The sequence below is a fragment of the Felis catus genome, chromosome D1, assembly GCF_018350175.1.
Source record: "Felis catus isolate Fca126 chromosome D1, F.catus_Fca126_mat1.0, whole genome shotgun sequence".
NCBI classification, from domain to species: Eukaryota; Metazoa; Chordata; class Mammalia; order Carnivora; family Felidae; genus Felis; species Felis catus.
The window spans coordinates 67,269,503-67,295,281 of record NC_058377.1 but is presented as its reverse complement, the minus strand read 5'-3'; the positions used below and the strand labels follow the sequence as shown (position 1 = coordinate 67,295,281).

At 38.9% G+C, this 25,779-nt stretch overlaps 1 protein-coding gene across 1 annotated transcript in view; it reads right to left on the bottom strand.

The window, feature by feature from the left end:
- Positions 1-883: 883 nt before the first annotated feature.
- CTR9 (CTR9 homolog, Paf1/RNA polymerase II complex component) overlaps positions 884-25,779 on the bottom strand; it is a 28,213-nt gene continuing 3,317 nt past the window's right edge. Inside the window, exons 3-25 of the mRNA XM_011286715.4 lie at positions 24,987-25,226; positions 24,352-24,469; positions 23,487-23,576; positions 21,028-21,176; positions 19,021-19,128; positions 15,481-15,588; positions 15,101-15,337; positions 14,778-14,867; positions 14,536-14,664; positions 14,244-14,427; positions 12,997-13,085; positions 12,318-12,503; positions 12,120-12,207; positions 11,343-11,491; positions 9,219-9,335; positions 8,916-9,061; positions 7,682-7,753; positions 7,082-7,217; positions 6,785-6,931; positions 6,247-6,404; positions 5,084-5,180; positions 4,740-4,852; positions 884-1,969 (exon numbers count right to left, since the gene is read on the bottom strand). Coding sequence (XP_011285017.1) covers positions 1,543-1,969; positions 4,740-4,852; positions 5,084-5,180; positions 6,247-6,404; positions 6,785-6,931; positions 7,082-7,217; positions 7,682-7,753; positions 8,916-9,061; positions 9,219-9,335; positions 11,343-11,491; positions 12,120-12,207; positions 12,318-12,503; positions 12,997-13,085; positions 14,244-14,427; positions 14,536-14,664; positions 14,778-14,867; positions 15,101-15,337; positions 15,481-15,588; positions 19,021-19,128; positions 21,028-21,176; positions 23,487-23,576; positions 24,352-24,469; positions 24,987-25,226 — 3,378 coding nt within the window. The 3' untranslated portion in view covers positions 884-1,542. The remainder of the gene's footprint in view (positions 1,970-4,739; positions 4,853-5,083; positions 5,181-6,246; positions 6,405-6,784; positions 6,932-7,081; positions 7,218-7,681; positions 7,754-8,915; positions 9,062-9,218; positions 9,336-11,342; positions 11,492-12,119; positions 12,208-12,317; positions 12,504-12,996; positions 13,086-14,243; positions 14,428-14,535; positions 14,665-14,777; positions 14,868-15,100; positions 15,338-15,480; positions 15,589-19,020; positions 19,129-21,027; positions 21,177-23,486; positions 23,577-24,351; positions 24,470-24,986; positions 25,227-25,779) is intronic.

Here is a 25,779-nt window from a genome sequence, read left to right as displayed (position 1 = left end):
TACGTTTGTTTAGTTACTCCTTGATGTCGAGTTATCAGTTGGGAAATGCTTTTTAACTTAGATGGATTTTTGTAACTTGGGGATTGGCTAGTTCACTTATATGTGACGTATTGGAAAAAGGAGAAAGTGAAGACCTGGATTCTAGTTCGAATCTCACCTTTACCACCTGCATGAACTTTTGAATCTCAGGCTCCTCACCTTTCAAAGGCAGAAATTCATTGCCTCTCTTACATTCGAATTCCCGGAGCTGCACACGCGCCCCTCACGGCCTAGAACACACTCCAACACTTCACTTGGCCGGTCACTTGAGTCATCATCACAGGTCTCCTGTCCTTCAGGAAACCTTGTCTTGACTTCATCCTCCATTCTGCACCCACAACCTGTGCAAACATTCCCCTTTTCACACCATAGGGACAATGAACTGATCTCCATTAGACTTTTGGCAGGAAAGACAGTTTATCTCTGCATTCTCAATGCCTAATACTTACTAATTACAGCTTTTCTACAAACTATACAGTGCAACATAAAAAATGTTACTCAAACTGTTAATCACTGAATTATTGAAAATACAAATACATATGAGTACCTTAGTTTGCTTGCATCTTAAAAAAAAACCTCCACAATCTATAAAGAATTATAAAAGTTTCGGGGCACCTGGCTGGCTCAGTCAGTACAGCATGAGACTCTTGATCTTGTGAGTTCGAGCCCCAAGTTAGGTAGAGAGATTACTTAAAAATAAAATCTTTTAAAAAAAATTTGTGAAGTTTTGAGTAAACAACCTTCAGCCTAGTTCAGGTTCTTCCAAATATTTGCATAGTTTATTTACTGCTAAATTTTCATACACAAACATACTGAGCAAATAAAAATGACACGATGTCCCATAAAAGTTGGTAAGAGAATTTTATTGTGTGACGTATGTAGGTCTTTGCATTCTACTAACAGAAAAGCATTTGTCCACATCTTAGTCGACCTAACAAATTACGCATCTGTGGTTTTTATCTACACGGCTGCAGTGTTACACTATTGGAGAAAACCTTCCTTTCACTTGTACTTTGGTGCGATTATACAGTAGATACTTCCTCCTCCAGAAAATAAAAATATCCTCAATCTAAACTTAAAATGGAACAAAGACATGAACACCAAGTTGCCTGCACCACTTGGTCAAAGACTGCAATTAAAAACCGAAACAGTATGCTGCTTAACGTACGAAGATGAGGAGACGTCTCTGCCAGTTGCAGCCAAACCTCTGTAGGAATGATTTAGCATCTGGGTTTATTCTTCCTGTGGTTTTCACACATGACAGGTAGAACTGTACCGCAACGAGGAACAGTCACAATCTTCACTTGCTCAAGAGACTCAGATACTGGACTTTAGCGCAGGAAATATCTCTTGGGGCTTAGTAATATACAAATGGGTAGAAAAAAAAACTGCCTTAGGAAAAATTTCACAATTGTTTGACTAAACATCTGAAGCGTTTCTGTCACAGCTTTCATATATTAAAAAAGTTTCCTCCAGAGATGAAGCTTATTTATGAAATAAAACCTAGTCGCTATCGTCTGATCCATGTTCTGAGCCCCGATCCGAGGCCTCATTGTTGGATCCCTCTGGTTCTGATTCATTTCCAGAGCCTTGGCCAGAGCCCTCGTTATCAGATCCTCTCTCGGAATCGTGGTCTGACTCAGCACTTGGAGAAGCCGGGCGAGAGTCCATCTCAGAACCTCCAGAGCGGCTTCTCCCAGACTGCACAGATTCGTTGTCAGACTGTTCAGAACCCGAGGGCCTTCTCTTTCTGGCTGGCTGGTCACTGTCTGAATCCTCATCTGACTGCTGTCTTCGGGGCCTCCGGGGACTGCCGGCCTCGCTGCCAGACTTGTTCTGGTTCTCATCAGAATCGCTGTCCGAAGAGGCACGTTTCTTCCGCCGTTCACCCTCGTCGGAGTCGCTGTTGCTGTTGCTGTTGCGGTGATGTCTGGCAAAGACAAGCACTGGTTAGACACCAGGATTTGGGCTAATGGGAGCCTTGACAAGTGGAGAATGTTTTCTAAACAAATAAGGGCATTTAATATTCTATCTCTTGACGTGGAGGGTGTTAACTCCGGTGTTCACTTTGTGATATTTGTTTTGTGTTCTGTTTTGTAAATTTGATATATTTCACAATCAGAAAGGATTAAAAAGAAAAAATAAGGCACTTTAGTTATGACACAGCATTTAAACAGTAAAGGAGGACTCTCACTGGGTTCTATCAGGCACCTTTCAGCAGAATGAAGCACTTCTCAATTTCATACATAAAATTATGAAAAGGAAGGGCTACATTTATCTTTATCAGCAAATTCATAGCAGAAGTGAAACCTAGGATTTTGCTTGGCTGTAGGGACTCTGAAGAATTAACCATCTCCCAAGGCTGGATGAGTGGGACTCTTCCCCATCCTATCAGATACCTGAAGAGCAAAGGCACCATTTCTATCCAGGATTTGCTGCTGGACTCGTGCCCTCCACCAGAGTTGAGTCTTACTCAAGATAAGAAGCCAGGGCTAAAAGGCTTCTGTAGCTCACTTACTTTTGCCCTGAGTTCCCCTCTACTTATCAGTTGATGGGTTAAAGGGAATGGGACTTGTACCTATGCTTGATATGGTGGTGGCACCCAGGAAATCTTGGCTTCCTGGAGGCTCTGGAGGAAAGAACATTCCCATAACTGTGGTGACAGCTGCTCACCCCCCCCAGAGCTCTGGACAGGAGAACATACTTCCCCTGTGGCATATTCCTCAGTTTTGGATCCCATGGAAAGGAATATTAAATGGCACAGGGTTCAGTATAAAAAGGGCGAAGGAGACATAATACATTCTTCTGTTCAGAAATGAAACCATCTCCACATGACTGAAGGAAGGCTCTTGGTGCTTAAATCTGAGAGAAGAGACCTACACATACAATATGTAACTCTGGTCACCCTGAGTAGGTATGAAGAGTAAGAGGAAGACACTACATTCATTCCCTATATATACTAAAGGCCAGTGGGCCTCCTGGGTCCACTTCCCACCATTCCACCTGGCCAAATAAGCAAACACTTCGTGACACTCAGGATCAAGTTTAACTGATGCAAGTGGCTCAAATCAACTTGGCCTTGACCTCATAGTTTGACAGCAGCTCAGCCTCTCACATGGACCTTTCTGCCTACACATTTTAACGATGCTCATTCTAAAACCATACATTTCACTGCTCTGCTCATGCTGGCCTTTTACCACTGACCAGGGTAACACTGTGGGCAAGGGTAAAGCAACCCCAATGTGTGTCAGCCAGTGTCTTCAGAGAAAAAAGGAACTGCAAGTCTTTACAGATGCCTCTCTAGAGATCGTTCAGCACCCCCACTGTCACCCTTAGTTCTCTCAACATGCTAACTGCTCACCTCTAACCAACCAGCACTCCATTCTTCTTCAAAGATTCAACTCAAACAGCCTTTCTTTTACAAAACAAGTCTCTTACAACCCTCCCCTCAACTCCAGATTAGGTATGGACCCTGGAGAGCAATATACAAAACCATACGTGACAATAGCTATCCCACTATAATGTGGCTTTTTGTTTATGTTACACTTCACTGCTTCTAAAGCACACATTCTCTGAAGCCAGAGTCTAGGACTTTTTCCTCTGCATCCCCAAGCAGTCAGCACACTATCTCATGGAATTCTTAATGGACATTCAAATGACTGTTGAACAAATGAATGAAATGACAGCCATCAGGAGAAATACATGGGATGGGATAGCATTATCCCAAGCTGGGGACCCTCCAGCTTGAGGAACAAGTTTAGGACAAGTAAAATCAATACTGCTTCTCCTGGTGTGCCATAAGCTAAAGGAGAGTAGTGGCCAAGCAAGCAGTCTAGGAGAAGTCCCTCATGGAGCAGGCACAGCTGAGTCAGCACTGCCCTAAGGGAGGAAATGGTCAAGAAAGTCCCATTTCCACATGACCAGGATCAGCTATTCATAACAGTTTTAGCCAGTTTGGTAAGTGTAGGAAAGTGAGACAATTCATTTAGAAGGATACCATCCAGGAAATTTCACCTAATATCCATGGAGAAATGAGATTTCAAAATAGGTTTTCTTCTCTGAGGGAAAAACATGTGACAGGACAAAATGACAGAGTTAGATTAAGAAGTGTGCTAAGGTTTCTTCCACCTCAGAGATTCTAAGAAGCTGGAGGGAAGACATTTTGGCACAGTGACCATTCTTATCTTTCATTAAAAGAACGCACTTGGGGCGCCTGGGTGGCGCAGTCGGTTAAGCGTCCGACTTCAGCCAGGTCACGATCTCGCGGTCCGTGAGTTCGAGCCCCGCGTCAGGCTCTGGGCTGATGGCTCAGAGCCTGGAGCCTGTTTCCGATTCTGTGTCTCCCTCTCTCTCTGCCCCTCCCCCATTCATGCTCTGTCTCGCTCTGTCCCAAAAATAAATAAAAACGTTGAAAAAAAAAAATTAAAAAAATAAAATAAAAAAAATAAAAGAACGCACTAAGGGAGGGGTGCCTGGGTGGTTCAGTCAGCTAAGCGTCCGACTCTTGGTTTTGGCTTGGGTCATGATCTCACGGTTTGGTTCAGGAGTTCAAGCCCTGTGTCTGGCTCTGTGCTGATAGTGCTGAACCTGCTTGGGATTCTCTCTCTCTCACCCTCTCCCGCTTACATCCTCTCTCTCTTTCAAAATAAATAAATAAACATTAAAAAAAAAAAAGAATGCGCTAAGGGAAAAATTCATACCCTTCATCAGCAATTTTAAGTTTATCTTCATCTGAAGAATCATCGCTTGATGATATTATGGCTTTGGATTTTATTTTTCCCTTCATTGAAGGAGGCAGACGCTCTGGCTTGGGCTACAGAAAGAAGATCAGACATAGCAGATTAATCACGATTCCTAGGTTGCATTACGTTAGGACATCTTGTTAAACTTAGTTTGCGGTGTGATGATAACAAATAGCAACCAACACATTTCAAAAAGAAGCATTTGTGTTTGAAGAAACTGCAGGGGAAGAATACATGCTTGTGTAGGGCAAGCCTTTGTGCCTACAGCAGGACATAAAAACCACACAGTATTATAGACTTACAGCCTTCTTCTTCTCTGCTTTTGGCGGACGTCGCTTTTTCGGTTTGGGGCCATTTTCTGTTTCCTCATCATCAGATCCTTCTTCTCCCTTTGGAGGTCTTCAAGAGTGAACAACAAGAGAAAGTCTGTCAAGGTTCACTCATGCCTAGAAAGTCTAAGACTACTTTGTCATCAAAATATTATTCATTCTGAATGCTATTCTCTATTGGGCTATCCTCAACCATACTGAACACTCGTCAAGGGCAGAGGCCATAATTTACAACTGCTGCACACAGCTCAGGAGTCTGCAAGAACCATGTATTTATGCAATGTCCACCAAATAATTTAGTCTCTGTTGAGTCCTCTTATTCATCTAAGATAAGCCTGAATCTTGTACTTGGTGGAGGGACAGAGGATGGGAGAAAAGACCCAGGCTCCTGATCTCACATCTTTCCTCTCTTCTTCCTTCCTTGCCAGCTACTCATTCCAGGCCTGCTGATGTCCGATCATAGCTTCCATTTAACAGGTCCATGTCGGAACGAATTCATTAGATTCTTCCCCAAGTAGAGTCAGCCAGGGGTGGGAAGAACAGGCCTTGCTAAGAGAGCCAACTGGAGGTTCCTGGACAGGGAAGCACCACAAGTGAGGAACGGGACAGCTCAGGGGCACCTCTGGTGAGAGATGGGCGGGGCACCACTTATCTTAATAGCAAATGGCACCAGGAAGATTAGAAGGTCCTTCTCTCAGGGGCGCCTGGGTGGCTTAGTTGGTTGAGTGTCTGACTTCCAATTTTGACTCAGATCATGATCCTGTGGTTTGTGAGTTCGAGCCCCAAGTTGGGCTCTGTACAGACAGCACAGAGCCTGCTTGGGATTCTTTCCTCTCTCTCAGCACCTTCCCTGCTTGCACGTGCATGCATATGCATACTCTCTCTCAAAACAAACAAACAAACAAACTTAAAACAACAATAAAATAAAAAAATAAAAGGCCCTTCTTTCACATTAGTTCACATATTACACATCTAGCAAAACTTGAGGTGGGCATCACTATTACATTTTACACAAAGGAAACTGAGGCTTGGTGACTTTTCTAAGATTGCACGTGGATAGCGTGGGCACCGCAGGTTTTCTCATTCTAAACTGCACACATTTTCCAATAAATACATTCACAACACATTGATAATACCTTCTCCTCTTTTTCTTCTTTCTTTCACCACCTTCCTCATCTTCTCCTTCTTGTTCACTACCACTGCCCTTTCTTCTCTTCTTCTTCTTGGATATAGGCAGGTCATCGTCGGTATCGTCGTTGACAAATTCATCAAACTCTCCTCCCTTTTTAGAACGCTGCAATCCAAACAAGACTATAATCAGTTCTCGCCTGGCTGGTGGAATGAGGTCAGATCCTATCAGCCATTTGACAAACGAAGGATCTTTTATCAAGTTGCATGGCAGGGGTGGTGGGTGAGGCCCATATTTTGAAGACTTCTAATTAGGGTGAATGGCTCAAGTGGCTTAGGTCACCACCAGGTCCAAGTACGGAGCTAACACTGGAATGCATTTCCAAATAATACCATATAAAGCACTGTGTTGGAAGACTGCCTCTTAGCAAAGGAGGAGGTCAAAGCTAAGGACTAAGCACTGAGTAAACAGAACCAATTATATTCACTTCTGAAAGTCAAATGACAAGGATGGTGCCATCAGTACCAGCAGGAGTCACGTCTTACCCGTCCACCACCACCTCCTCTTTTCTTTTCTTTTGTTGCTTCGGTCTCTCCAGTAAACATAAGAATATTTTTGGTCTTCTCAACATACTGGGCCCGCTGTTCTAAAAGTTTCTTTTGCTCTTCTTTTTCTCTGAGACGTTTCTCTTCCTATGAGGAAAAAAAGAGTAGGAAGAAACTGCATCAAAATGTTGAAAAAATATCACGAATACCAGCAGAAGGACTTCTTTAACATGCAAGGCGTATGTGTGCGTGCACACCATTCTTGAATTCTAGTATAACTGAAAACACAATAAATACCTGTTCTTTAAGAAGTTTCTGCCTTAACAGTTCCTTTTCTTGCTCTTGTTTGGCCCGTAACTCCCTTTCTTCTTCATCTTGTTTACGTGCCCGGGCGACATGGTACTGGGCCTGGCTCAGTAAGTCAGAGCACTGCCTACAATATTCCAGATTTAGAGAAACATGAATGTAGCTAGTACATTTTTTGCTCAAAAACTCAGAGGATCTGTTTTCCTTACACAAGCCAGAGAGCCAGCTCATTAGCAGATATTTACGGGATATTTTAATTAACAAAATTAACTTAGTTTCTCATAAGTCAATACTGTCAACTTTGGTAACTTTCTAAATTATAAGTGTCCTCTCCAGTCACAGATATATTTTCAACATTATCTCCACATGTGAATCAAAGAGTGAAAATAGAAAGTATTTTCCCCACAGAATTTAAGTACTTGTACTAAATTGATTTTGTCATATTTCCTGAAAGGACCCTTGGAAAAAAGACTTTGTCCAGGCTGGGGAGTCTCACAGACAAGTGGGAAAGACCGACCCCTGGAAGGCCACCCAGCGCACATCGACATCACTGCTTCACCCAAAGTCACCTTCCATAAGTAGTAACATTACCTGGCTTCTGTAGCAGCAAGGGCCAAATCGAATCTCATTTTATCTCCCACTTTACTCAAGTAACTGAAGTATCTAAATGGAATGAGAAAATAAAATACTTCACTGAAAAAAAATTATAATAAAACAGGCCCTATAGATTTTTATTTTGTTACTTTTTAAATGTTTATTTATTTTGAGAGGGGGGAGAGAGAACACATGAGCAAGGGAGGGACAGAGAGAGAGAGAGGGAGACAGAAAATGCCAAGCAGGCTCTGCACTCTCAGCACAGAGCCTGACGTGGGAGTCAGTCCCACAAACCACAAGGATCATGACCTGAGCCGAGATCACTTTGGATGTTCAACCGACTGAGCCACCCAGGTGCCCTGGCTCTTTAGATTTTTAATCTGCTCTACAAAAATAGTCTGAGAAAAGGTTTATGTATTGATTGACTTACATGAACCTATTTGATACATGAAAGGCTATCTCAATAAGAAAATTATATGAGACCTACTTAAAAAGACTCTCATCAAAGTAGCACTCAATATGTTTAATAAAAAACAAGTAAATGAAGATAAGTAGTCATATTTAATATCATCAGTAAATTCACAAATAACCCAAAATCAGTTCATACAGCCAATATGAAACTAAACACTGTATTTACTAAATATGTCCGCATGTGGGTTAGGAGGTGTATGCCATAAAGGCACTTAGTCTACCAGGTGAGGCAAGAAATGCTTTTATAAGAATTTAAATAAGGTTAGACAAAACCTGAAGAGATATCAAGTTTTGATTTTACCACGCACAGAATTACAAATAAATCCCGTAAAAGTACATACATTTTGAGCTCAGTGCAGAAACCCATTCAATATTTAAGAGGACAGGCCTTAATTTTAGCTCAATGAAAATTAATATGCCATGAAAAGACACAGCAGTATAAGTAGTAAAACCAAAATAAGTGGGGTCTAAAAATTTCAAGTGTGCAAAATTCTGGGTAATATTACTGTCAGATTAATGAAAATTTAGGGCAAGCTTACAAAACTAGCCAGCCAGTTCTAGGGAACACTACACCATCCAAATCTGGCAGGGTCCTGGTCACAGTTTGGCGCCACCTGGTGGCAGCCACCTGCTTTGGCTTAAAAACCACTGGAATGCTTCTAGTAGAGATCGCTTCAGGGAAGTGATTTTCAGTACTGTATGAGACAAATGAATTTAAAGAAACAAAGCATTTCAAAAGCTGTTTCTACAAAATCTTTACCTATGTGCAAGCTCCAGTTCTTTCACAGCATTAAGTACTTCCTTCAGATTACTCTTTTCATCTTTCAGAACAGAGGTAGCTAGTCTCTGCAGGACCAAGGCCACATTAAACATAAGTACTGTATCACTGGGCGCCACATGTCTAGCCTGTAGGTAAAAAACAAAGCAAATATTTCATATGATCTAATGACAAGAAAAGAAGTTTATTCAAATATAATGTTAGGTATACAAACATGCATAAAATAGAATAAAAGTATGTAACGCAGCCTAGAATTAAGTGAGAATAAGGAGTTCCCGTTTTCACCTTTAGCAACGTCTGTTTGCATTCCTGTAACTTGCCACACTTGAAGAGTGCCCGAGCCAAATACAGTACAACTTCAGTGTTCTGGTGCTTATAGAACTTTCTGAGGCAGTTTTCATACTATAACAAAACAAAAAGTTAATTAAAATACAACAAGGATTAAATGATATTGTCATTGTGTAACAAGATTTCAAGCAATTTTAAAGCTACGTGAAAAGGTGTTTTACCCTTTGAATGGTTAATTTCAAAGAATAATTTGAGAATGATTTTAGACATTCACCAGGATAGGTTTTCACAACACAAAAAGCTGATAAAAAAACCAAAACAACAACTAGATACTCAAAATAGTTTTTCCATTTGAAACTTGGACCAATACTGAAAGGATAGATTGGATGGCTTTTTTCATATCTCTGGCAATAAAATCTATGGACAAGCTTACTGACAACTTATTAATAAGTTACATACCTGGTTCCTTTGGGCTATACTCTCTACCACCTTTCTTTAGGATTGATGGAACCTACTGGCAATGAGCATGAGAAGTCTCACAGTTCTGGTTGTTAAAGTTTTCTTATAAAACCAATATATGGCAATACTGGTGTCAATTTTGTCATGAACACTTCGCTTTTTGACCATGGATCATATCTTGTCATAAGTAAGCTCTTTTTCATGGAAGATGGTTAAAGAGTTTCCCCCTGAATATCCCTAGTAATTAACTTGCATTTTTAAAAGGCAACTTTATCATTCTGCAGAACAGGAAGGCCTACCTCCAAAAACACAACCTCTGAGACTACCATATGCAGTCTGGATCCTATAAATCCTTGTGGCTAGTACCTTTCAAATATTCTGAATTTGATAATAACCACCCTCCTTAGAAAAAAAGGTTAACCACTGCAAGGAGCCTGGCCTGCCCTTGTCATCTACCTCTGATAAGAACCTTTTTTTTTTTTTATCATAGTATTTCCCATAGATCCTAAGGACGTTTTTACTTTTTAATATGTTATAGATGCTAAATATTTGTTTTAAGATTTTATTTTTAAGTAACCTCCACATCCAACATAGGGCTTGAACTCATTACCTTGAGATCAAGGGTCATATGCTCTATGGACTGAGCCAGCCAGGCACCACTAGATGCTAAATATGACCCTTTAAGTTCAAGCACTCCATAAATATGAAAGGCCTAACAAAATTCTATAGTGATAAAAACTAATCCCCATGGAGTTTTTTCTTTTTAAAATGTCATTTAACTTTTCTGAAACTCAGTTTTCCCATCTGAGAAAGAAGAACGTAAAACAAGCAAACAAGGGGCGCCTGGGTGGCGCAGTCGGTTAAGCGTCCGACTTCAGCCAGGTCACGATCTCGCGGTCGGTGAGTTCGAGCCCCGCGTCGGGCTCTGGGCTGATGGCTCAGAGCCTGGAGCCTGTTTCCGATTCTGTGTCTCCCTCTCTCTCTGCCCCTCCCCCGTTCATGCTCTGTCTCTCTCTGTCCCAAAAATAAATAAAAAAACGTTGAAAAAAAAAAATTAAAAAAAAACAAAAACAAAAACAAGCAAACAAATATTAAATCCTATTTTTTGGGTATTTACTGATATACTAGTACGTTAGTGCCAAGTATAGTGTCCAGTACTTTTCATACTGGATGTTTACACCATTCTGTGAATTTAAGGTCCCTGATCTCCATAAATGGGAAACTGGCTCAGAGAGAATGTCCTTTGCCCAAGGCATGCAATTAGGGGTGGAACCAGGACTCGTATCTCTGTCTAGACACCAAAGACTGGCCTTAACATTATATGATGATAAGCCTGTGAATAGACACAGTATCACAAGAAATAGCATGCAGCTCCATGAGAGGGCCAGAATGGTTAAGAAAACATCTGCTCAATAATGAACACAATAGGGGCGCCTGGGTGGCTCAGTCAGTTGAATGTCTGACTCCAGATTTTAGCTCAGGTCATGATCTCATGGTTCATGAGTTCGAGCCCCACATTGGGCTCTGCACTGGCAGTGTGGAGACTGCTTGGGATTCTCTTTCTCTCTCTCTCTCTACCCCTCCCCAGCTTGTTCTAAGTAAATAAACTTAAAAAAAACCAATGAACATAATACAAAAATATCTTGAACGATAAGACATTACCATCTGAACGGCACTGATATATTGCTTCTGTTCCACATAGATGTGTGCTAGGTTCAACCACACATCACTGATATCTGCTGTTGCTTCTCTTACTTGGGCAAATACATCACGAGCTTCGCGAAAATATCCTTTGTGGGCCAAAACAGCTCCTAAAATTATAAAAAGGTTCACATTTAAGAATTTTCTAACTGTAAGGGTGCTTGCATGGGTCAGTCAGTTAAGCATCCAACTTTGGCTCAGGTCATGAACTCATGGTTCATGGGTTTAAACCCCATTTCGGGCTCTGTGCCGACAGCTCAGACCTGGAGCCTGCTTCGAGTTCTGTGTCTCCATTTATCTCTGTCCCTCCCCAACTCACACTCTGTTTCTGTCTCTCAAAAATAAATAAACATTAAAAAAAAATTAAGGGGCGCCTGGGAGGCTCAGTCAGTTAAGCATCCAACTTTGGCTTGGGTCATGATCTCATGGTTCATGGGTTCCAGCCCTGTGTCGGGCTCTGTGCTGACACCTCAGAGCCTGGAGCCTGCTTTGGATTCTGTGTCTCCCTCTCTCTGTTCCTCTCCCATTCATACTCTCTCAAAAATAAATAAAAAGCAAATTTTTTTTTAAATTAAAAAAAAAAAAAAGAATTTTCTAATTGTAGCCAGAAAAGCCACTAAAAGCCCTATTTTAATACAACTTCATTTATTACATTTAGGGAGAAATTATGATCTACAAACATTCCTCTGAAAGCATTCATTTCACAAATCACTACAGATGCCCATGTCTTATAATCACCTATGCCATTAGCAGCATACAGATTCTTTGCGTCATTTCTGAGCACTTGTTTGTAGATGGCCAGGGCACGATCTTGGTGACGCTTTTCCTATAAAAAGAAACATACATTATAAAACAAAATTCAAACAGGAATCAAGTGTCAGTTTTGTTTTAAAGATACAAAAAGAAAAAAAAAAATAAGGGACAAAAAGAAATTACCTTTTCTCGATCTCGGGTGGGCTGATGCAAAGTCTGGAGCCAGACGTTGCCAAGGGCCAGCATAGAGTAAGTGTCACTCTGTGTAGATGGTTGTTTTAATATTCTCTCAAACTTCTTCTGTCCCGGACCCCATTCTTGTTTTGCTAAATGAAGATTGCCAATCAAAGACCAAGCATCTGGATGGTCCTGAAACACACATATAAAAAGAAACAAAATCTGTAATTTGGATTCAGAGATATTAATCACCTTTCCACAACAGCTGATTACCAAAGAGGTTTACAAGCCACATTTACAAATTGAGAGTGGGGATGGATTAATGAATTGTAAAATCACTTTAGCATGTAGTTATCAGCATAAGAAATGCAACAGAATGGAATATAGATGGAATGGAATATAGAATAATGCCAGTGTACTGCACATGGCAACGGTACATAAAGATTTGCAAAACCTTCATTTTAGTTGTTGTATACACACGTGTGTATACTCAACTATGATGTAAAATCTATTTCTGTGGCTAACAATCAAAAAGTTTACATAACTTCTACACTATAGTATCTTCAACAAGTAAATAAAATAGGGTGATGTCAAGATATTAGAGAAATGATAGCCATTAAAATGAAAATCTAGGGAGAAAAGGTGAAATAATTGTTTTTCAAACCTAAGAGTTAATACGACCAACCTGATTAATCTGAAGAGCTTCCTTAAACCAATCTGAAGCCTCATAAAAATTTCCTTTATCTCTAGCCATGGCTCCAAGGCGCAGATAGCCTAAAAATATACATTTAAAAGTTTTTACGTTTAAAATATTATCTATAAAAGACCATAATTTTAAAGCCATACTTTTGAAATGATTGATTTCTGTTAATACATTCACACAATGAACAGAAAAATCCCATAGGTAAAAAAAATTGAGCACCAATAAAACTAATTAATAATCTCACAAGTTAAAGAGCAATTCTGTTCCCATCAAGTCACTGTTTGAAATCTCGGATTTATTTCTTCCACTCTATTCCAGTGTTCACATCCTGGTCCAAGCCCTTATCTCCAGCAAAGTTATTTCAAAACTCAGAGCTGTTCTGTTTCCAGTTTCTCTCTGATGCACAGTACTGTCACTTTTTCTTAAAAAGCTGCTTGTCATAGGCAAAATAGTGAAAGCATGGACTACTAGGGATTACTAGTTAGAAAACCTGGGCTCTAATTGTGGGCTTCCGCTTAAAGAACAGTAAAAAGGTGCCGCACAAATGTAAGTTGTTATTTTCTCCAGAAACTAATAATGGTTTACTACTACCCATCAAACCAAATTCAGCCTGGCATTGAACTAAATCTGATTTATTTTAAATCACTTTTGTATCCATAGCAGCATGACAGGGGCCAAGTTAATAGCTCCTGATTTAACCAGAGTCAAAATATCATAGCTTTAAGTACTTTTAAGGGAAATACAGTATTGCAAATCATTTTTAATTAAAAACTGTCTCAATTTTACGTCTAGGATGTAAAAACTCAAAGTAGGACATTTTAGTAATAATTATTTTGAGGTAAAACAGTGCTTTTTCTCACTATTATAAACATTGCAAAAATGCGAATATGAAATTAGAGCAGGAGCATCAGAAAAGTATATCTAGCACCAAACATGCCAAGGAATTGTTCAAAGTCTAATAAAGGTAGCTGGCACACTGAAGATCGCCTACTTTATGAAATATGGTTCAACTCATTTTTAGTTGTTTCTTTTAGTTTCTGCATAAATTTAAGTGAAGCTGCATCTTTTTTATTTTTTTAAGGCCACAAATTTGCCTTGAAGAAAAGGCGACATGATAACCTTCATATTTTTTTACTATTGGTTCTAAGAAAGATTTTTTTTTTTTCAGGCTAAATTTTTGCTGCTGTTGTGGGAATTTTAATTCATAAAAAAAAGTTTACAATTCTTACAGTCAACATAATTAGGATGTTCCCGTAAGATGTTTTTATATAGTTTTTCAGCTTCGTGGAATTCACACATTGCCTCATACAGCCTGGCTAAATTGTACGATGTTGTAACAGAAATGGCATTATAATAATGTTCATCATGCTCAGCTTCTGCCTTTGCACGATCCAATGATGCCAAAAAATATTTCTATGAAAAAAAAAAGAAAATTACATTGTTAAGACTTAGTTGGTACATCTAAAAAGGTGTGCATTCCACCTGACAGTATGTAAGAAGTGAATATTTCTATTTTCCTACCTTTGCCTCCCCTAGATTTCCAAGTCTAAAATGGAGGGCACCCACATTATTTAGAATCTCTGGCGGGACATCGGCCTGCACTTTCTCCTGAAGGATCCGTGTAGCTGTTCCATAGGCTGAAAGGGCACCCTGTATTTTCATGGTGGAGAGAATTTGGTGTAAGTGAAAACGAAAGGGAGAAACACTATACCACACTTTCAAAAAACACATTATGTAGGAGACAAAAAGCACTGCTAAAATACCTGTATATCAGTCTGTTCTAAGATTTGCGCCAATTCAATCCAAGCTTCAACGTCATCAGGATACTGTTCTGTGACCTTCTTCAAATGGCCCTGGGATAAAAGAGATCATTAAGCTAAAGCAGGCTTAATTAAGCAACTACAGGCCGTCAAAGTAAAAAGTGGTAGCTACTCTACCTTGTTTAATACGTCAACTGTTCGTTATTTTCAACTGGAACAAGCTCGGCTAACAAAACTGCTTCCATCATATCTCTACTAGCAATAACAAGAATGAGGGATGACAGTCTAGTGATAATGGAGAATAGCTAAGATTTTTTAAAATGTACCTTAGCGATATCTCGTTTTTCTTGATCTTCTGAGGCAGCATATAGAGAGCCAAGAATTTTCATAGTTTCATAATTATTAGGATAAGCTTTCAAAACTTTCTCAAAGCACTGAGATGCATTTTCTTTGTCACCTCGATATATATACATTTGTCCCAAGCCAAAAAATGGCAGCACAAAAGAGGATGAGGCAAATTGTGTGGCTTGATAGTAGTACTGGAAAGCTTGGTCATAATCTTCCTAAAAAATGAAAATAAAACAAGACCAACAGTATGTACGAAAGATTCTCTGCCTTCTTTTTAATGCACAAAAGTTTTGAAAAGACTTGAAAAACTATAAAACAAAAGAATTAGCTATTTGGAGAAGGTTGGAAATGACCTTACCTGAACGTGGAATGATCTAGCCAGCTGATAGCAACTTTCTGCTTGCATAGCCTCCACTTCTGTATTATGGAATGCATGGAGAGCCAAGTGCTGGACTTTACTATAATCCTGAACAAGGAGATCCAGAAACCAAATGAGTAAATTCAAACAACTCAAACAGTCTCAATCATAAGGCTTCCTCAAATTTCATTTTTAAAATGTGTTCACTGAATGAACAATAACAGCACAATACCTAGAATTACAAATCATTTTTCTCATTCCCCTTGCTGATAACTTCAGGGAAGATGGGAACTAACATTATTTACCCAGAACTTAATATCTACCCATTGTATCTCTTACTTCATTTAATCCTGCAACAATCCTTTGAGGTATCCGCTGTATTTTTGTGATGAGAAACCCTGAGAGGTCAAGTCCCTTATTACTAGTAAAGGGAACAATTACAATTTATTGAGAACTATTATATACCAAGCACTGTGGTAGGTATGATATTTACATTAGTTCTAGGCTCAGTCAAAAATCTTGCAAAGATTGTCATTATTATCATTTTATTGATGGGGAAATGGAGGCTTAAAGAAATAAAGTGTATCGTGGAAAAGCTAGAATCTGAATACAATATTTTTTTTCCCGACACCAAAGAAATGTTCTAACACATGAGGGTAGCAAGCTTAAGTGACCAGATTTGAATTCAGCTCTATTTGAATACATGGGTCATGACTTTCCCATGGTCATGACTTAATTTGGATTACCGAGCTAATCTCCTGAGAATCTCAAAGTCAGAGTTTATACATCAGGGATAGGAAACAACTTTCTGGTTTTAATAAGGATATGTTTTACCCACTTGGCTATAAGTCTGGTCTGGAGAGCCTCTGTTTGGTCAATTGACAGTTTCAACTTTTTTTTTTTTAATATTAGGAATAATAATGTAATTGTAGTTTTAACAGTAACTCTTTCCCATTAGTAAGTATTTAATATGCACATTACATTTAATTCTAAATGCCACTCCTCAAATCCTATAAAGTAGGTATTTATTACTGTTTTACAAGTAAGGAAATTTAAGTTTAGGGAAATTATCTGCCCAAAGCAACATAACTATATAGTGGTGATACCTGAATTTGAACTAAATAATTCAAACTCTACACTCTGAATTATTTTGCACAGCCTTTTAGCTAAATTTATATATTGGTCCCTGGGATGAGGGTAAAGGTCAAATGTTGGGTTTGGAATATACTTTTTCTATTTTTGTTACTCCTTGACTCATGACATATCTCTTAGGGAATAAAATGATTCTACTTTGAAATTCAACATAAAAAGTATTGAAGATTACATTCCAATTTAAAGTCCTCATTCACATCTCTTTGATTTCCCCTCACGCCCCAATTTTTGTCCTTAATCCACTCTGCATTCTAGCTGCTTCTCTTTCCAATCAAACAACCAAGTTCAGTTCTCAGTTCTTTCTGGAGGTCTGTGGTAATTGCTCCAGGAGTCACCATGGCTCCTCCCATTTCTAAACCTACTTTACTAGTTAATTACTGAGTGTCTGGGATATTAATTAATAATACCTTTCCCCCCATCTGGTTAAATGATTCCTCTACAGGGGAGGCAATGCAGTGTAGTGGGCAGAGAATTGAAATACTACATCTCAACTGTACTATTTGCTAGATGAGTGAATTTTGGCAAGTGGTCTTACTTAACTTTCCTTTTAAAAAATTTTTTTTAACGTTTATTCATTTTTGAGAGACAGAGAGAGACAGAGTGCGAGCGGGGGAGGGCAGAGAGAGAGAGGGAGACACAGAATCCAAAGCAGGCTCCAGGCTCTGAGCTGTCAGCACAGAGCCCGACAGAGGGAGCTCGAACTCACGAACTGCTAGATCAGTCAGACACTTAACCGAATGAACCACCTAGGTGTCCCCCAAATTTAAAATGGAATCCTTTTCATTTGGTTCAAGAATGTTGTCCTAACAGCTGTGAGCAATGACTATTAAATATATATTCAAATATTTAGGATTATCAGTCCTTTGTTTTTTTCAGTAAAAACCAAACTTACTGTAACTGTTTTATCTGAAACAGTAACACTTTAAGTACTTATAAGATACATTTCCATCTTCTCCCTAAATAATTGCCTTTTCATACTATAAAAGTTACAGCATAAAGCTTAAATAATTAATTCATTATGAACAGCAAGTATGCTTTCTATAGCCAGAGGAAGTACAGCATTATGGTTAATAGCTGTATGACCTTAGGCTAAAACCTCTGCCTCAATTATTCATCCACAAAATGAGGATAATATTAACTATCTCATAGGAATGTTGTGACTATTATACAAATTCATGGAATGCATTTTTTGAAAAATCTTATTTAAGTAATCTATACACCCCACGTGGGGCTCACACTCACAACCCTGAGATCAAGAGTCACACGTTCTTCTGACTGAGCCGGCCAGGTACTCCCACAGAATGCATATTTAATAGTACTTGGGGGGTACCTGCATGGCTCAGTTGGCTAAGTGTCTAATTCTTGATTTTGGCTCAGGTCATGATCTCACAGTTCATAACATTGAGCCCCATATTGGGCTCTGTGCTGACAGGGTAGACACTACTTGGGATTCAATCTCTCTCTCAAAATAAATAAACATTTTAAAAAGATAACAGTACTTGCATATTAGTGGCAATAATTATGGTGATATAGTATCTATTATTAATAAGGATTAATACAGTTTAGTGAACTTTTACCTAACTTGCTATTTAGTTTAAAGTTCTTAGTACAGTTTAGTACCTGGTTTCCATATGGCAGATAAAACTTTCATACTTACTGTATAATAACTTTGCCAATGAAATACCGAATTTTAACATTCAAAAAAATCTAAAATACCATTGCTTCTACAGAATTAGTGGCAACTTTAAAAAATACATCTTGATCAATATGCAAAAACAAACAAAAACTTCAATGATTCATTGGTTGCCTAGAGAAGTATGTCCAAACACCTTATATCACACCAGTGTCCCACCATCTGGATCCAATGCATTGTTTGTCATGAGCCCACCATATGCCATGCTTTTACTAAACTACTGAGAATATTTCATAGATCTGTACCTTTCCCTTTTCAACTACCTAAAGATCTCCTCCTAAAAACCCAGTTCAAGGGCTTTTCCTTCTTGGTGAAAACCTCCTTAACCACTTGATCACTTCCTCTTTCGTTTTTCTACCACAGCAGGGTAGAGACCTTTATTTCTATATTTACATTTGTTTACATGTCTGCATTTTCTATGAAACTGAACTCCTGAGTACAGAAATTCTATCTTATTGGTCTCCACATCCCTATCACAGTGTTAGGTATAGTATAAAGGGTCAATAAATATAAAATGAGTGAATGAATGAACAAACATACCCACCCCCAATTAACTAATACAAACTCTAATTTGAAAAAACCTCCTGAGATTTTTAATTTTTTTTTCCAAGTTAACAAGTAGAGTATCAACTGCAGAACAGAAAAACAAATCAGGATTTAAAAGCAAACAACTTTAATAAATTGAGTTCTCTTACCTTTTTGAAGAAAAAGTGATTTGCCAAATGGTTCAATACCATGGGGTTGCTAGGATCAATAGTATAGGCTCTGGAAAGAAGCTGGACACCATTTTTGATGGAATCAGCCTAAAAGAAAAATGATGACAACAGGGCCATTATTTAATCAGCATTTTTTTTTTGAAATTTAAATTTTTTTAATGTTTATTTATTTTTGACAGAGAGAGAGATAGAGCATGAGTTGGGGAGAGGCAGATAGAGAGGGAGACACAGAATCTGAAGCAGGCTCCAGGCTCTGAGCTGTCAGCACAGAGCCCAACACAGTGCTCGAACTCAAGGACCTCGAGATCATGACCTGAGCCAAAGTCAGACGCTCAACTGACTGAGCCACCCAGGCACTCCTAGCATCTCTGAAATTTAAGAGAGCAAGCCGAGGACGAGGCGTTTTGGAGGTGGATTCCTTCATTTAAACCAGAGGGATCAGGGCGCCTGGCTGGCTCAGTTGTTAAGTATCTGACTCTGCCTCAGGTCAGGACCTCATGGTTCGTTTAATCAACATTTTTTGAAAATTTTCCTTATAGTCTGAAAAATAGGTTATATAAATCTAAGTTCAGACACCAAACATAGCTCTTATTTAGTTAACATTCAGCAGGGATAAAAAAAATTTCAAATACTGAGTTAAATTGTTAGAACCTCCCTCACAAAAAGCCCCCTTCTAGTTTTATAGATTTTAGCTGTCTTCTTGGTGTGGCAGATGTTTGTGGATTACCCAACAGCTTGTACACCCTTCTTACGCTGTTAACAGAGGCCAGACTTTACAGCCTGTGGAGATTTTTTAATTTCAGGAAGGAAAGTTCCCTTTTCCTCTTTGCAAACCTCAGGGGATGAATGATGACTGATCTAAAACAGTTAACATAATCTATTTCTCTTCTCTGGGGATTGGCCCAGGCACTTCTAAACTGGGGGTAATGTCATTTTTTTCATTATCACAACAGGGTGGATGTGCTGGCATGTAGTGGGCAGAAGTCAGGGATTCTGATCAGCCTACCAACGGGTAGGATAATTTCCCATGACAAAAAACTATCTAGCCCCATATGTCAATAGTGCTGAGAAACCCTGATAACCCTGTCTAGACAATTATACACAAGTGGAAGCATAATGGAGACAGAACTGCTCTAACAGAAAGCCGTTTATCCTTTCCCTTTCCTCCCTCCATCAGGCTGATGAAATGATGAGATGCCTGGAGATGCAGCAGCTATTTTGCAACTATGAGGTGACAGACACGAGAAGGAAAATCCACATACTAAGGACAGAAAGATGTAAAACTTTGGGTTTAATGATACTGAGGTGCCAAATCCAAGACCTTAGATAGCTGGTTTAGTGGATGATAAAACCCCTCATGTTTAAGTCATTGTAGTATGCTTTTTGTTACTTGCAATTGAAAGCATGCCAAACTGATATACAACCTACCAACTCCTCACCTGAAATTCTGAAATCCAAAAACTTCTTAAAACACAAGCTGTTTTGTAATCTTGGAGTAAGCTCACTTGGTGGCAAAACTTTACCTGAATTGTGAGGTTACCCTATTAGTGTGAACAGTCACTCACTCTGACACAGAACTACATGTTTGCATTTGGGGTGGTGTCCTAATACCTGGGTATTATATATTATGCAGTCCAGGCATCATATTATAGTTCTATTACATGAAATCTTCTTATTAAATGTTTATTTACTTAATTTGAGAGAGAAAGGGGGGATGGAAGAACAGAAAGAGGAGACAGAGTATCCCAAGCAGGCTCCACACCATCAGCACAAAGCCTAATAATGCAGAGCTTGAACTCACAAACTGTGAGATCATGACTTGAGCCAAAACCAAGCACCACATGCTTAACCAACTGAACCACCCAGGCATCCCAATAACCTATTACCTGCAGTCTTGACCTCTAAAGCACTTTGGCCTCAAGAATTTTAGATAAGGAACAGTAAGTCTGACAAATCAGTCAGGAAATTTTTTTTTCACTCACATACCTCTTTATTGTTGAGTTCTAGTACAGCCAGTCCAACCAATGCTCCCACACATTTGGAGTTGAGTTCCAGGGCTCTGCTGAATGCCAGACGAGCTTTTTCCAGTTTGTTAAGTTTCACAAAGCAATGGCCCATTCCTAAACGAACTTCCGCTAAAAAAACAGTCATTCAGTCTGTCAAACTAGGACATTTTTAGGGTTCAAATTAAACAAAATACTTAAACATTGAGTCTCAAAATCCTGAAATTAACCTCAGTATATTTATACTACAAAATCTTTTGGTAGACCACAAACTTGCTTTCAGTGGATAGTATACCATACTGCTCTCCTCCTTTCTCATCATAAACAGAACACCTACAATACTGGTACTTCTCTTGTCTTCCAACACTCCTGGTTACACTCTACCTTCAGTGTCTTAATTTTTGAAGAGAAATTTTTAAACAGAGAGCAAAAAGCTTCAGTAAGGTCTTCAATATCGTGCCTGACTACATGCACATACTGTCATTCTCTTCAGAGCTATGCTTATACGTGCTCCCCAATTTTAAGGCCATGCCAAAACTCTACCATGTTCCCATGAAGGGTCAACCTCTCCACTGGTTGGTCATGAGATCTCACCCCTTCTCATTTATTTAAGGACACTGCTTCAGCAACCCTCTCCTCTTTTTCCTGCATTATCAAATTTTCTATATCAGATCATTCTCATCCATATACATTCTCCCATCTTGAAAGATCTCTTGATTCCATTTTCCTTTCCAATTGTCAACCCACTCCTATTCTTCCCCTGAGAACAAAACTCCTTGACATATCTATCTACAGGTGGGTGCTGCCTCTAATAACTTTCCTTTTCCATTATCTTCTTAAATGCATTCCAACAAGGATCTCACCCCCACCATTCCAGTAAAACTGCTTTTATCAAGGTCACTAATGCTTAGTATGCTGCTGAATTCAATGATTGATTCTCAGTCCCTACTTTACTTGACCTAACAATAGAATGTGATACTGTCTGATGTCTTGTCCTGGAAACATTTTACACTGGATTTCAAGGACATTGCACTTACTCTCTTTTCCTCCTACATCTGGCTGCTCCTTCTCAGGCTCCTTTGCTGCATCTTCCTCATTTCCCTAACCTCTACAATGCCAGAATGCCCTAGAACTCCATCTTTGGGCCTCTTTTCTACCTACACTCAGTCCCCTGGCGACCTCATAGTTTCATGGCTTTATACACCACCTATATGTTGATGACTTCCAAATTAATTACTTCAGCTCAGACCTCTTTCCTGAACTACAGCCCTCCTGACCTCTCCAGTTGTACATCTAAAAGGTATTTTAAATTTTTCATGTTGAAAATAATTCTTCTTGAACTATTTTCCAGATATACTAAAATGTAACTCTACTCTTACAGTCGCTTATGCAAAGGAGTTACCTTTGATCCCTCCTTTGGCCCATACATCACACCTACTCTGTCAGTTGCTCATATATCACATCTACTCTGTCAGTTCGTCCTTCAAAGTGTACACAGAATCTGATCACTTATACCTCCACTACTGCCACCCTAGTGCAAGCCACAATCATCTCTGGCCCACATGACCGCAACAGCTTTCTGCCTGGTCTCCCTACTTCTATCTTTGCCCCCTGCCCCACTCTAGTCTCAGCCCAGAAGCTCAAAACGATCCTTTCAATATGAGTCAGATCATGTTACTTACTCCTTTGCCCAAAGCCCTCCAATGGCTTCCTATGTCTGTCAGAGTAAAAGCTAAAGTCCTTATACTAATCTATTATGCCTTACATGACTGGTCCTTGGTTATATCTTTGACTCAGTTCTTACTACTTTTCCTCCTCATTTTCCCTCTTGATTCCAGACACACTAGCTTCCTCACTGTTCTTGAAACCTGCTAGGCCCACTCTTTCCTCAGAGCCTTTGTACCTCCTATTCCCCCTCTCTGGGAATAATCTTCTCCCATTTAATCTACATGCTTATTATTTTAAGGTTTTTACTCAAATGTTACTGTTTCACTGACATATTTTCCTTATTTTTTCTAAGCAAACCCCCAGTTCTTCTCATATACCTTTTCTGCTTTACTTTCCTTTTACCACTATCTTGCATAGTTTATATTTTACTCATTTTATCTTCTCCACTGGAAAATGAATTCCACGGGAGCAAGGATTTTTGTCTCTTTGGTTCATTGCTGCATTCCTTGGGTCTAGAACAATGCCTGGCACATAGCTGATTCTCAATAAGATTTGCTAAATCACTGACTTTCAATAGAAAAATAGTGTAAGAACAAAAAGATTATAAGACGATCTGCTATTCAGCTTTTGGATCAAACATAACATTTTTAAAAAATTTCAATTCTTTCAACAACCCTATAGCATCTTTTCACAACTAACTTCATAGGCAACTGTCAAATCCTCAATATTTTCACTTGGATCATACACAGCTTAGACTTAAAGTTTTTCTCTTACCTGGACATCCTGGGTTAGTACGCAATGCTTTCTTATAGTAAGCAAGAGCTCCTCTGTAATCCTTCTTGTTGAATGAAATGCAAGCTTTCCCTAAATGATTTTTAAAGATAAACATGAGTTGTTTAAAAAACACAAGTCTCATACACTCTACATGAACTCACCTAAATCAAATACATCTCTGAATAAGAAATACTTGAATACGGTAAAAATGATTTCATATCAAAACCTGTTTTCCATAAGAATATATTAATGTATGCTTATAAATAAAAGTCATATTAAATATTATAAAACAATGAGTAAAAGAGCTGACCGTTGTCCAAATAGAAATTGCTTATTGACTCTTTAGAAGTGGATTACAGATTATTCTTAACTGGTATAGCTTCTATTTATGTAGCTTAAAAAGAAACAATGATCATAGATCACTGTAGATCTTATTTATTTACGTATTTATTTAGTTACGTGACAAGGAGGGCACAAATGAACAAGGTATGGAGGGGGAGAAGGAGAGAGGGAAAGAGGGAGGGAGGGAGGAGGGAGAGAGGGAGAGAGAGAGAGAGAGAGAGAAGTGGGGCTTGCCCAAAGTGGGGACTGCTTTTTTTTTTTTTTTTTAACCCGAAGCAGGGCTCGTGTTCACTGGAAGTGGGGCTTGAGCTTACTGGATGCGGGACTCAAACTCAGTAACCCACTAACCGTGAGGTCATGACCTGAGCCGCAGTCAGATGCTTAACCGACTGAGCCACGTAGGTGCCCTGCAGATCGTTTTCATAAGGTAAAGCTCTTCTATGCTGCTGTCTAGGCCAAAGAAATATATTCCAGGCATATGATGAAAAACAGTTTCCTAAAATGGCTGCCAAAAATGACTTACCAAGAAGGGCTGGAATATTATTTGGAGACTGGTTGAGTACAAAATGAAACTGTGCATCAGCCTGATCCATTTTGTCACCTTCCAGTAGGCAGAAGCAGGCTCTTCCTAACAAGTGGTTCTGAAAAAGTAATACATCATCTTAGACTTGACTTTACCAAAGACTAACCATAATTTACCATGAATATACAATAAAATGAAAACTAGATAGGAAGGAGGTGGAGTAACACACAAATTCTTCTATTGACTATAATGTGTTTGAACTACCAATAGGCAATTCTTAATTACAAATCAAGAAATTATCCAGAAATGCAAGTCGTCTGTGCCAGGAACAATGACGAAAAGAAAAGTTAGACTCCTTAAAATATGCCTGAAATTCACCCGGAGATGAAAGAATTATTGACTCAACATGTGGATAAGTTTTATGTATGCTAAATTTGCCCACATTACTTCAACAGTACAACAACCAAAGAAATTTCCATTTTAACAAGGAATTCCTTCTTTTGACTATTTATTATCAACCACGTTATTTTAAGAAAAATTCCTTCAAAAAAAAAAAATCTGTTGCCTATCACACACATTTTATTTCATGTGGTATTTTTCTTCCCTTTCATAAATTCAAAGAAATCTTATTTTACCTGATCATACATAATAATTTTATCAGCCATGGTATACAACAGGGTTGCCTGTGTAATAAGATCTTTCTTATTATCCTTATTCTTTTCCTTCCGAGCCTGTTGTACATAATAGGCTGCCAATGTATCCAAGCAGGTCATCTGGTCTTTCTCATGGTCTCTGTAGTCCAAATTGCCATCTATACGTGCTGCTTCCAACAACTTTACAAACTCTTCTGTTTTTCCTTGTTTGTAATATTCCAGCTAAAAGGTAAAGAATCAGATTAGGATTATTAAAGCATATGTCCATACAAAAAGATGCATACAAACATTTACAGCAGCTCTGTCTGTAATAGCCAAAAACTGGAAACAACTCAATTGTTGATCAACAGGTGAATGGATAAACAAGCAGTGGTAATCTGCTTGTGGTATAATGGCTGCTGCTCAGTAGAAAAAAGTAAAGAACTACTCATACGTACTACAATGTGGATAAATCTCAAGATGATTATGCTGAGAGAAGACAGACCAAAAAGAGTACATATTGAAATGATTCCACTTGTATGAAACTCTAGAATATGCAATCTTTAGCAACAAAAGCAGATCAGGTGTAGGCTAAGCACCATGGGGGGTGGGAAAGAGTCTGGAAGAAGGTTTTAGGGAGTGATGGATATATTATTCTTGATTGTGGTAGTGATTTCACAGGGGTGAAATATGGTAAAACATCTCAAATGGTACATGTCAAATATGTGCAGTTTATTATAGGTGAATTATGCCTTAATAAAGCTGTTAAAAAAGTGATAATCACTATCAATGTTTC